The following is a 13,936-nucleotide window of genomic DNA, read 5'->3' as shown; positions in this document are numbered from 1 at the left end:
TAGCTGGGATTACAGGCACGCACCACCACGCCCAGCTAATTTTTTGTATTTTTAGTAGAGACGGGGTTTCACCATGTTGGCCAGGATGGTCTTGATCTCTTGACCTCGTGATCCACCCACCTCAGCCTCCCAAAGTGCTGGGATTACAGGCTTGAGCCACCGCGCCCGGCCCTGATTAAGGATTCTTAATGAAATATCTGCAGGGCTGCCTTGTGGAAGAATCGGAAGTATTCTATAGAACTCCAAAAGAAAGAGAATCAATGATGGCTGGAAGTGACAGAGACATGATTCTACCATGATTGAAGAGAAAATTTTCAAATAGCTCCTTCCAACAAGTAACTTGTCTCTCCAAAATACAAAGTGTTTGTAAAGCGCTGAAGCAGATATTATTTTACTTTCACTGTTTTGCAAATTGAACTCCTTGATTGCTACTTCTGAAGCAAGCTAATGGCTCAGGTTTATCGGGGTCCCAAATCATTTGAGGCAATACAAATGAGGCACAACCCACTGAACATATGCTGTAATACAGTGGTTCTCAACTGGAGGGTTACTTTTGTCCCCCAGGGGACATCTGGAAATATTCAGAGGGATGTTTGGTTTTCATGACTGGAAGGGGTTAGGGAGTAAAGGGAATATTGGCATCTAGTGGGTAGAGGCCAGAGATGCTACTAAATACTCCAGAATGCACAGTAAGGCCCCCTATAACAAAGTTATCCAGTCCAAAATGTTAATAGTGCCAATAGTGAGAAACTCTGGTGTTAGGTATTTATTACAGATTTGCTTGTGTTGCCAGACTCCATGCCACATGTAGTGAGTTCTTTCTTTCTTTCTTTTTTTTTTTTTTGAAACAGACTCTCGCTTGTTGCCCAGAATGGAACAATGGTGCAATTTTGGCTCACTACAACCTCTACCTCAGGGTTCAAGTGGTTCTCCTGCCTCAGCTTCCCAAGCAGCTGGGATTACAGGCACACACCACCATGCCTGGCTGATTTTTGTATTTTTAGTAGAGATAGGGTTTTGCCATGTTAGCCAGGCTGGTCTCGAACTCCTGACCTCAGGTGATCTAAATGTGTTCTTCCACAGTTAATAAATGTGTCTTTCCCGAAAACCAGTCAATTAAAGTAGACTTACTTTTATTCCTTGGAAATATCAAGTTTATAGCCAAATGGCAACAGTTACATAAAATGAACAAATTGCATAGCAATTCCTCAAGAGATTTAAATAATTTTCAAACGCCTTGAAAATAAATGCCTCCCAAAGTGTTGGGATTATAGGTGTTAGCCACCATGCCCAGTATGAGTTCTTCATTAGGCATTTTCAAGCAAAAGCTACAAGCCGTCTCCTTGGAACCTCTGTGAGAGAAAGTGTTGTATTTGTTTAGTTCATCATGCTTCTCTGGCATTAGCATTTTTGCCTGGCAAACAGAAGAAGGTCAATACTTCCATACTGGTTATCTGTTAACTAAGTTTATGAGGGATGAGATTTACCCTAACAGCCATCCAAAATCTAAAATTTTCTTATTCCAAAAATTTGATTCATATTAAATTTGCTATTTATTGTATCTCATGGAAGTATCAGCCCAGAAGCTGTCTTTTAGTCATCATGTACAAATATACATACATATAAAATTTCAAAAATATAAACAGCTTAAGAATGATTTTGAAAATTAAATGTATATTGATATTTTCAGAAAATAATTATAAATAAAAACTAAATTCTTACTATAGGGGCCCTTGGGCCAAAAGAGGAAATGCTCTCTAGTTATGGTTTTTAAAATAATGATCAGTAAAATAATACGTAGCTCTAAGAATCAGCATGTAACTAGGGCTAAGAAGTAAAATAACTTCTAAATGTAAAGAATGTATTCAGATTACCAATCAAATTTTATCTTTGTTCAAAAGAATCATTTCGTTTCATTTTCTTTTAGTCCTCATGCACAGAAAATTATGGGCAGCCGGTGAAGTAGATAATGACGTTAAATAGGAAGTAAATATTAACCTCCCATCAAGCCCTATTTTTGGAGGCCATTAATTTTCTACCAGTAAAGATAGTAAACTTAAAAAGTCAAATAAACTTCTAATTTCCCAGAAGATCTCTGGAATAAACAGGTCAATAAATAAATTTTAAACAACTTATTTCAAGTAGTTTTTAAAGATTTTTTAAAATGCCTTGTTAAATAACATTTAAGTAGCTATTATTCATGCTTACCTCCAATTATACCTGTACTGAAAATTTTTTAACTTAAAAAAAAAAAAAATGAAGTACTTGGCATTACAAAAAGTCAACTAAAAGGTAACCTTGCATTTTAAAGTTTACTTAAGAAAACATCATTGCCATGATCTTTTGTCTGTATTTTTTAGGCTCAATAATCTCAAAATATATGGCATAAAAAACTTCTCCATTTGAACATTTAAGATAAACAATCCTCAGAAATAATTACTGACAACTGGATAAGAGTGAACCACAACTGTATAAAACCAAAATATTTCCTTGGCTAAGGGGACTTGGAAAAAGAGAAGCATGCCAGGGAGGAAGCTGTTTAAATTATCTCCTAAAGTGAAATGACTAATTTACTAAATAAAACCAACAGGTGAAGACATGCTACATTTTCATTTGAAATGACAAGATGTGACTATAATAGTAACTATACACAGAAAAGTCAACGAAACCAAGGACTTTTCTGAGGTAGTTACAATGGGTCATACTTACAGCCACAGAAGCCCACTGCCATGCAAAACAGTGACTGGTTGGCATCTGATCATGTGAGCGACAGCAGCCAATAAGAATAGAAAATAAGAAGCAGAAGACAAAGCACCACCAATCAATGTCAAGAGTTGCCATGTATAATACTCTTGCTATACATAAACATCAAGAATGACTTCCACAATCTTTTATAATTACCTTTTTAAATTGATTCCATAAGAGTTTTTATATTTCATATTAAGAGCAATAATCTGTGGGAATACCCAATTTTAAGTCTTTTTTATTTGGTTTATAGTCAAATGTCAATATCGAAGTGCCTATCATTTTTAAAGGATCAAAGCATATTTGCTGAAATATAAAATATTTTTATTTTAAATATGAAAGCTCCAAATTTTATTCATTTTCTAAGTGTAATAGGATCCAATGAGCTAAAATGTGCATTAGCAGGAACATTCACTCTAACCCAGGAGTCAGCTTCCCTTACTCATCCCCAAAAGGTGAGAAGCTAATCAAAATTTTTTCATTCAAAAGTTAAAGAGAAACAAGACTTTAAAAAGAGAAAAAAAGGGGGTATTCATTAAGACTTTCAGTGTTTTGTGAGAAAATTTAAGAAAAGTAAGTTCAACTCATGGAAACAGTGGAAAACAAACATTATTAACTAGTATTCAACAATATTGCTATATACAACATACCACAACATTTATAGAAAATGAAGGACCCATTCAATTCTCTAAAATAATCAAAGCAGCAGGAATGGGATAAAGACACTAAAAACGCAATAGAAAGGAGGTGAGATTCAAAATTCGTGATTTATCTTACCGGTGCCATTCGTATTGCTGGGTGTGCTCCGCAACCTTGCACTGCTTTATGAAGTGTTTCACCAAACATATTTCGAAGTTCGACTGAGTGACAATACACAGCATCAATCTTAGGCCACCAATCCAATGCCGACTACAGAAAAACAAAGACCATAAGAAAGAAAAAGTACAAAATTACATGAGTTGTATGTTCTGGTTATCACTGTAGTTTTAAGTTTTATCCTTTTGTCGGAAAATTTCTAAGACCATGCAAACACACACCATGATTTCCAAAATCTTCAAACAATGTCTTTAATTCAAACACTAAATCATACACATTATATTATAAAACATAATAATGAGCATGAGACAAATTGCCCACTTCATGAGCATGTGCATATGAGACTATCTTTTCTCAATGATAAGCCAGTGAATTTGAAAAACAGTATTCAGAGAGCTAATCTGTAGCCAATATTTTTCTTTTGTTTTTTTAAGCTTAATGTTTTACAGTTTCTGAAACACATGCATACATGTCATATGTTTTCCCGGGTAAGAATGGTATTATCAAAGCTTTAAAAGTGATTAGTGGTTCAACACAGTATTGAAAGGATATGTGGAAAACCATTACTTATATGTTTACAGACAACAATGATAATTACAACATGAAATTAGTAAATGAAATATTATCAAGTAAACCTATAACCTTAAATTGATATGCAATGATGACATGATACACGGGAGACTAACAATCACCATAAACAAAGACAAACTGATCCTAGCGAAATATATTTTTTTAATTACTTTATGTATTTTCTATTTCAATTAAACCTGTTTAGCTTTGATGTCTAGTTTTTAGTGTCTAGTTTATTTGAAAGTGTATCTTTTAACTTTAAAAATGACCTGATATATTATTTAAAAATGGCAATTATGAAAATCACTATTTTATAAAGTCAATCATTTAATACAAAAATGACTAGATGAATTTTCACTACATATGAAGAATATGCATGAAATGACCTAAAATATGGGCTTCTAATTTATAATACTCCAGATGTTTATTAGAAATAACCGGAAGAATAATACATTCAAATTATAGATAAGAGAGATTTAATAACCTCACATCTCATTCCCAGGTTTTTTTCTTATTCAAAACTAAGCTAAGTCTCAACATTTTAATTTCTTCACTTGAAATTCTCAGAATATTTTGAGTAGCATCAAGATATATTACCTTAACGTAAACTGTGGATTACAAATCCTTTTCACTGGATAGTAAAATATAAAACCAACTTATGCTACACATTTTGAATACTGAACTGGAGTTCCATTCAGGAAGGAGCCCCAAGCTCGGAGGGAAGAAATGCTTTTCTGGGACAGTATGGTTGTTTACACTTTTCCCTCAACTCCTACTTTATATAATCTAGTTCCTACAAATGATCAATTATGAGTCTGTTAGTATAATGGATTCCTCCAACTCTCGGCAATTTTGACCATCTGACTTGCCCAAAGCAACCAATGCAACTTGATTTCCTTATACTTAACTTAAGTTCCTTAACTTATAGTATAAGTTTCCTTATACTATTCTTAAGTTATATAGCTTGTGTTAATCAGTCTAAAGTAACAAAAAGCTGAATAATGACAAAGTACACTGAGTGAAGGGTCTTCCTCACCCAATACATCTCATAAGATCTTGTCAGAAACTGATAAACTAAGGTAGGTATCCCATATAACATTCTATTCAAATTACTGTCATTTTTTTTTTTTTTATAGCTTTTGAAACTGTATTGTGGTATCAGGTGTACCATATAAAATAACTTTAGGCTTAAGATTTAGTAATTTTCATAGTTTTCATTTTTCATAATATATTCATTTTAAAATAAAAGATATATTTTCAAAATAAAATAAGCATGAAAAACTAAACATCATGTGGTTGGCAAAAAATTTTAGTATTTTGAGCAGCTACTAAACGTGTCCTTCTTGAAAACCAGTCAGTAAGACTTACTCTTTTTTTTCCTTGAAAATACCAAGTTTATAGCCAAATGGCAACAGTTACATAATATGAGCAAATTATGTGGCAACTCGAGAGATTTAAATAATTTTCAAATGCCTTGGAAATAATTCCTTTCAACTACAACCTCTCAGGGGAAAGAGATCACCTCATTTTTAGTATGTGAACTATTTATTCAAACTACAATAAATTTCCATAAGGAAAAAACAGAAATAAAGTACCATACCAGCTATAGCATGTACCAGTGATGGCTAAGATAACTGGTTCACATGTTTGTATATTACTTATTAAATTTTCCAATTACATATCTAATTTAACCTAAAGGAAGGCTATAACATAAATCTTACAACGATAATTCATCTCTTATGGCACATAATAAACATGACAGTACAACTACTATTTTAGCAACTGCTAGAAACTTGCATTATAGTAAGATTCAAGTAGTGGATATATTTTAAGATTTTCTAAGAAGAAATACTAGAATATTTTAGATCTAAATTCAGTACTTATGAACTGAGTATGAGTATGTTTCACAAAACGAAAACTCCAAACACCTTACTACTTTTACATAAACCTTCAATACACATCAGCAAAACTTTTATCTTATTTGAGAATGTGATACTTTAAAAATGTGTGGACTGGCTAAAGAATCATGGGAGAAGAGAACTTCTGAGGTACATTGAACCAAGAATCATTAGAAAAGAAATTTTACACTATGAATGAATTTAAGATCATAAGTCCAAATATCTAAGAACAATTTCATGTGATTTTTCAAGACATAAAATATTTCCATAATAAATGTCTTCAATGAAACTCTAAAATAGTCAATCTCATAAATTTGCATTTTTACTTTATAAATAGTCCTTTTCAATCAAAAAGTACTTCAGATTCAATAGCGATTAGCCTCAAACAACGGGGAAAATATCCTAACATGAAACAATTTACCACACGATCTATAATAATAAAGTATCACTACCCAAGGCATAATTTAAAAAGATACTTTTAACTAATATTTACATGCCTTTTCAAGTTATCTCATTGAAAAGTTACTGATACTTAATATTTCAAAATTATTCAATGTCATGTTCTTCTTTATAAAACAGATTTTCATATGACTTGACCTCTGATACAGACACACTCCACCCTCCACACATGCAGCGCTCATTATAATAGAAGAGGATGCACAGCCAGTTTCACCAAGTACATTGAGGCATGCATGAAGCACCACTCCAGGCATGCTTGGAACCCAGAAAGGAGCAGCTCAGCCACTTACAGCAGTGCCAAGTCCATGCTTGAAAGTGCTCTATATAGTCAATTGTAGACAAAAATATTTCAAAATTAAAGTAACTAGCCACAAAGTATCAAAAAAGTATATATTTGGGTTTATTATATACAAATTTTAAGCATTTATGTAAAGCTATCCACTCTTTGAATACTTTAAGTGTTATAAGCCACAGGGGAAAAAAAACAATGTCTTATTTCTGAATTACACATAAACTTGAGAGGGAAAATCATCTTTTTTTTTTTTTTTTTTTTAATGGCCTTGAAAGTAAACCTTGAAAGTACAATGCCCTGGCTCATTATGCTGACAAAAGTACAGTAATTTTTTTTTTAAGTTTTTAATACAAACATTTGTTATTTACAATCTTCATTAAACTTTCCCTTTTGGAACAAAGCATATTCAATGTTACTTCTACCTGCAATTTAACTCAGTGATACTCAACTAAGGGAGGAGGTATTGTTCCCTTAGGCATGTTTAGTTATTCATAATGACTAGGGATGGGGGAGATGCAGCACAACTGGCACTTAATGAGATGTTAAAGGTCCTGCAAAGCGCAAGGCATCCTGCACTACAAAGGACTGTCCTCCCAAAATGCTCACTAAACACCTGCTGAGAAAAATTAAATGTGTCACCAAATAGCTTTATTAATAGTTAATTTTCCCCTGCAGGAATGCAACATTTATTTTAAATAAACACAACAACCAGGGCAAATGAGGGTGAGGGGTTATTTTCAACTCACCAGAGGCACAGTCTTAAAATGGAATTTGATTATAAACAGAACAAATATACCACGTTATCAATGATTAAAGCCCCTTTTAAGGAAGGAAAATGTTGACCAATTTAGACATAAGTGTGAATATCTATCATTTGATAAAAATGGAACAATGGAAAATAACACCTGAGAACTTTCAAAATAGGGTTGTTCATAATTACAAGAACAGAATTTTAAAAATCCACAGCCGAGGAGGGCGGATCATTTGAGATCAGGAGTTCAAGACCAGCCTGGCCAACATGGTAAAACCCTGTCTCTACTAAAAATACAAAAATTAGCCAGACGTGGTAGCATAAGCCTGTAATCCCAGCTACTCGGGAGGCTGAGGCAAAAGAACTGCTTGAACCCGGGAGGTGAAAGTTGCAGTGAGTCGAGATCACACCACTACACTCCAGCCTGGGCAACAGAGCAAGACTCTGTCTTTAAAAAAAAAAAAAAAAAAAAAAAATTCACAGTCCAAATTTGATAAAGTTTTGCTGTCTTTCTATTTAATGTCTCCACATCAGAGCTGAAGGATATCCCAAGTACCTTTTAATGATTTCACTTATTTTGTCTGTTATGCTTTTATATCTTATAGATACCTCTTTTAAAGTATATAAATATTTTATTTTAAGAAAAATGAAATTGTACACTATGAATGAATTAAAGATCAAAATATTTTAAAGTACTATCAAATACAGTCCCACCATTTTGTCAATGTGCTATACTGGACTACAACATAAATACTATTACTTTTAACTTAAATGGTAAGGTGGCAAGCCAATGTATTGAATGCTGTAAAAGGGCTAAGAGTATTCAAATATTATGTTTGAAAAGCTTTAGGATGAAAATTTTAAATTATATTTTCAGTGGCATTTTTCTCAAGGGCTTATGATCTGAATAAAATGTTTTAGATTTAATCTTTCCGAAGCATCTTATTAACTCCATCTTCCTTAATATGGTCCCTTGGGCCAAGACTTAATATGAAAAATACAAATATTTGTCAATTATCAAATATAATCACCGTGGAACAATTTTCCTACTCCATACATCTAAATTCAGAACCTTTTTGAAAACGCAGAGTGCATTTCTTAAAAAGAAATTGGCAAAGAAAAGAAGGAAAAAAGTTTGTTTAGTGATTGAGCAATACCTTTTGGACTTACATTGGTGATGATTCGATGGAGTGAATTTACCAGCACATAGTGAAATGTAGAAGGTGAATTCTGAGCCAGGCAGATCTATAGAAAAAAAAAAAAAAAAAAAAAAAAAGCAGAGTATTTCTATAAGAAAAATATTCAGTAATACAAATGAAGACAAAAAGAACAGGAAGTAGAAAGTTTTTAAAAAACACTAAGTTTTCAAGGTCTTGAACATTAATTAATCCATAATAGTGAGAAATACTGATAAAGGTGAACCTACTTATCTCTCTAGACTTTTCATTTATAAAAGATAATAGCATCAGTAAACCTAGTTAGATAAAAACCAATGCTCTCACCTTAAAGTGTTGGTTGTTGTGAGGGCTTATACGAAAGCAAGAAACAAGGCAGTCAATCATTAGATCCACATCTGCAGGCTGACTGCCTCTTGAGAATGGCTTACTTGGATTAAAAAGCAGGTTCTATAAAAACCCCAACAGAAAACAAAAGCCTTTAAATACCCATGCAGTATTTCTTTTACTAATATGTAATAACATCAACACATTATCCACACAGATGGCAGTAAAATTCAGCTGCCAGAAAGAGCACAAAGCATCAATACTGTGGTTCTTCAGTCTAATACAATTCTTTCTTTACCATGTATAGGTTCCTTTCAGGCCCTAATTGCCACATTATTTTAAACCCAAGTCCATTTATTTATGCTTATTTGAGAAAATGGTGTTTTCTTCATATTCGCAGTCCATTTAGGCTGAACATATTAAAAACAAAAGTAAGTCCTATGAACTTATCGAAGAAGAATCAGAACTTTAATGTTAGCATATCTTTGACATAATACTTATGCTAGAAAATTCATTTAATTTTCTTAAAAGTTTGTAGTAGAGAATGAATAAGCATGTTACCTTAAGATCAACCACCATGGACTGAACGAGCAGGAAAATGACGGAGTTATCTTCCCAATTGATGTAAGTACTTGCTTTACACAGTTTGACACAGGCAATCGCAGCACTTTCTGTCAGCTGCCTGCTTCCTCCATGGCCAGCAAGAGCTTTTCGTAGACTGTCCAGAAACAACTTCTACAGAATTCAAATATAGTGTTAATATATGAAGTTTCTTCTATTCCAGATTTACCTAATATGATAGCAAATTAACAGCCTCTAAAACTCATACTATAAAGAATGCTTAATTTATAGTTGTGGTTTTCAATTTCATAATTTAAGTAGTGGTCATCATTTAAATGTTTCTCAAATAAAAACACCACATCTTTTTTCTACTTTCTTTATTGAATTATTAAAGGAATATAAAAAACAGTCCTTCCCAAACAAGGCAGCTGTTTTCTGAACTTTTTTTTTCTTTTTGAGATGGAGTCTTCCTCTGTTGTCCAGGTTGGAGCGCAGAAGCATGATCTCGGCTCATTGCAACCTCTGCCTCCTGGGGTCAATTCTCCTGCCTCAGCCTCCCAAGTAGCTGAGATTACAAGTGCTCATCACCATGCCTGGCTAATTTTTCTATTTTTAGTACAGATGGGTTTTCGCCATGTTGGCCAGGCAGGTCTTAAACCCCTGGGCTCAAGTGATCTTCTGCCTCAGCCTCCTAAAGTGCTGGGATGACAGGCGTGAGCCACCACGCCTAGCCTTCAACTTTGAATTTCAGCTGATCATCTCTTCTTTTTGATATTTAAAGTCTAAATATTATACTATCTTGGTCTATGATAAAGAATTCCATCCTTTTCTAACATTCCAGGCTATATTCAACCTTCAGCCTTTTTTTTTTTTTTTTTTACGGAGTTTCGCTCTTGCTACCCCGGCTGGAGTGCAATGGCGCGATATTGGCTCACTGCAACCTCCGCCTCCTGGGTTCAGGCAACTCTCCTGCCTCAGCCTCCCGAGTAGCTGGGACTACAGGCACCAGCGCCACCATGCCCAGCTAATTTTTTGTATTTTTAGTAGAGACGGGGTTTCACCACGGGATGGTCTCAATCTCTTGACCTCGTGATCCACCCGCCTCGGCCTCCCAAAGTGCTGGGATTACAGGCGTGAGCCACCGCGCCCAGCCCAGCCTTTTAAGTAAGAATATATTCAAGGCTGTTCTCTTGCTCTAAATTTGTTTCTCAAAAAAAATTATCTACTATTGTGATGTCAACTCCTCTTTACAGTTCATTAACAAATTTCTTCCCTTGGCTTTTCTCCTAAGTGAATATCTCACATCTCTACCTACACGTATGCTCAAATGTAACATGTCAAAAACTAAATTCACCTAACACTAGCATAATATATTCTTCTCAAGTGTACATAGAACATTCTCCAAAACAGACCATATGTTAGGCTACAAAATAAGTCTTAATACATTTAAAGAAACTGAAATCAAAGTATGTTTTCTGATCATGATGGAAATGAAAAACCAGCAGATGAAAAACTAAAACATTCTTGCAATTCAGTAAAGAAAGTAAACAAACAAAAAAAAAAGAAAAACTAAAAAATTCACAAATATGTGAAAATTTGTGAATCTTAACCAATAGATCAAAGAAAAAAAGTCACAAATCAGAAACCATCTTAAGACAAATGAAAATGAAAACACAAAGTACTAAAACTTATAGAATACAGTGAATACAGCGCTAAAAGAAAAATGTATAGCTGTAAACACGTTAAAAAAGAAGAAAGCTCTCCACTCTATGACCTAACCATACACCTCAAAGAACTAGAAAAAGAGTAAACTACACCAAAGCTAGCAGAAGGAGAAAATAATAAAGATTAGAGTGAAGACAGAGAACAGAAAAACAATGGAGAAAAATCACAAAACCAGAAGCTGATTCTCTGAAAAAGTTGACAAAATCAACAAAACTCTGGGTAGATCAATTAACCAAAAAAATAAAAATAAAAATAAGAGAGACACAGAGAGAACACCAAATTACTAAAATCAGATATGAAAGTGGTGACATGGCCAGTCGTGTGGCTCACACCAGTAATCCCAGCACTTTGGAAGCTGAGGCAGGCGAATCACTTGAGGTTAGGAGTTCAAGACTAGCTTAGCCAACATGGTGAAATGCTCATCTCTACTAAGAGGACAAAAATTGCATAGGCATGGTGGCGCATGCCTGTGGTCCCAGCTACTCAGGAGGCAGAGGTGCAGTGAGCCAAGATCATGTCACTGCACTCCAGCCTGGGCGAAAGAGCAAGACTCCATTTCAAAAAAAATAAAAGAAAAGAAAGGGGAAGGGGAAGGAAAGAAAGAAAAGGAAAAAGGAAAGAAGCAAAAGAAAGGAAATGAACGTTAAAGAACAAAGAGGTGAAACTACTGATTTTACAAAAATAAAAAAGGATTATGAGACAATACTATGTAAGACTGTATGCCAACAATTTGGATAATCTGGATAAAATGGACAAATTCCTACAAACACATACTCTACAAACATTGACTCATGAGGAAATAGAAAATCTAAATAGAACTATAACTAGTAAGGAGATCAAATCAGTAATCAAAAAGCTCCCAAAGAAAAGGCTAGGACCAGATAGCTTTCACTGGTTGATTCTACCCAACATTTAAAGAAGAATCCTTCTCAAACACTTCCAAAAAATTAAGGAGAAGGGAATGCTTCTCCTTATTAGTTATATGCGTCCAACATTACCCTGATACCAACACCAGACAAAGATACTACAAGAAAACCACAGACCAATATATCTTGGGAATATTGATGAAAAACTCAACAAAATCAGGAGCATATTAAAAGGATAATACACCATGTGAAACTTACTCCAGGAGGACAAGATGGTTTAAAAACAACAAAAAATCAATGTAATACACCACATTAATAGAATAAAGAAGGAACTCCACATGATCATCTGAATCGATGGAGAAAAACCGCTTGACAAAGTTCAACACCTTTCATGATAAAAAACACTCAAGCTAGAAGTAGAAGGAAATTTCCTCAACATCATAAAAGCCATATATTAAAAACCAATAGCTAATGACATACTCAACAGTGAAAAACTGAAAGTTTTTCCTCTAAGATCAGGAACAGGATGAGGATGCCCACTTTTTCTACTTCTACTTGACCATAGTATTAGAAATTCTAGACAGAGCAATTAGGCAAGAAAAAGATGGAAAAGTCATCCAAATAGGACAGAAAGAAGCAAAATTATGTCTACCCACAGATGATATATACGTAGAAATCCCTAAGATGACACATACATACCAAAAACAAACCATTAGAGCTAATAAATTCAAAGTCATAAAATACAAAATCAGCACACAAAAATCAGCTGGATTTCTATGCATTAGCAATGAAAAATACGAAAAGGAAATTAAGAAAATAATTCCACTTATGATAGCATCAAAAATAAAATATTTAGGATCAAGGAGGTGAAAAACATATACAACAAGAAACTATAAAACATTGCTGAAAGAAATTAGACATAAATAAATGGAAAGATATCCCACGTTCCTAGATCGTTAAGGTAACAATATTACCCAAAACAATATACTGATTCAGTGCAATCCCTATCAAAATCCCAATGGCATTTTTTGCAAAAAAAGAAAAACCCATCCTAAAATTCACATGGAATCTCAAAGAACCACATAATAGTCAAAACTATCTTGAAAAAGAATAAAGTTGGAGGACTCACACTTTCTTACTTGAAAACTTATTACAAAGCTACAGTAATCAAAACAATGTCATACTAGTGTAAGCACAGTCATATAGACCAATGGAATAGAGAGCATAGAAAGAAAACCTCACACATATGACCAAACAATTTTTGGTGCACAAAGATGCTAAGACCATTCGATGGAGAAAGGGCAATCTTTTCAACAAATAATGCTAGGAAAACTGATTATCCATATGCAAAAGAATGAAGATAGACCCTTCTCTTACATCATATACAAAAATTAACTCAGATCAAAGACCAAAACTTAACAGTAAAGCTATAAAACTGCTAGAAGAAAACATAGGAAGAAAACTATTTCCAACATTGGATTTGGCAATGATTTCTTGTATATGATACCAAAAAAGCACAGGCAACGAAAGAAAAAAAGATAAATGGGGCTTCATCAAAATAAAAACTTTTGTGTATCAAAGGACACTATCAAGAAGATGAAACAACAATCCACAGAGTAGGAGAAAATACTTTTGCCATTTTTTGTCTTTTTGATAGTAGCCATTTTAACTGGGGTGAGATGATACCTCACTATGGTTTTGATTTGCATTTCCCTGATGACTAGTGATGTTGAGCTTTTTAAAAAAAAAAA

The 13,936-nt window shown here is 33.8% G+C and overlaps 1 protein-coding gene across 10 annotated transcripts in view; it reads right to left on the bottom strand.

Annotated features, from left to right (window-relative positions):
- NF1 (neurofibromin 1) overlaps positions 1–13,936 on the bottom strand; it is a 305,276-nt gene that overhangs the window by 167,265 nt on the left and 124,075 nt on the right. For 4 of the 10 annotated variants that reach the window (XM_037743332.1, XM_037743335.1, XM_037743336.1 and 1 more), the window contains exons 9-14: positions 9,595–9,768; positions 9,034–9,156; positions 8,702–8,776; positions 6,779–6,808; positions 3,523–3,654; positions 2,710–2,754 (exon numbers count right to left, since the gene is read on the bottom strand). In XM_037743332.1, coding sequence (XP_037599260.1) covers positions 2,710–2,754; positions 3,523–3,654; positions 6,779–6,808; positions 8,702–8,776; positions 9,034–9,156; positions 9,595–9,768 — 579 coding nt within the window. The remainder of the gene's footprint in view (positions 1–2,709; positions 2,755–3,522; positions 3,655–6,778; positions 6,809–8,701; positions 8,777–9,033; positions 9,157–9,594; positions 9,769–13,936) is intronic. The other 6 variants (XM_017542044.2, XM_017542047.2, XM_017542049.2 and 3 more) reach the window with 3 other exon arrangements.

The sequence above is a fragment of the Cebus imitator genome, unplaced genomic scaffold, assembly GCF_001604975.1.
Source record: "Cebus imitator isolate Cc_AM_T3 unplaced genomic scaffold, Cebus_imitator-1.0 Scaffold140, whole genome shotgun sequence".
Taxonomy (NCBI): Eukaryota; Metazoa; Chordata; class Mammalia; order Primates; family Cebidae; genus Cebus; species Cebus imitator.
This window is presented reverse-complemented; position numbering and strand designations above follow the sequence as displayed.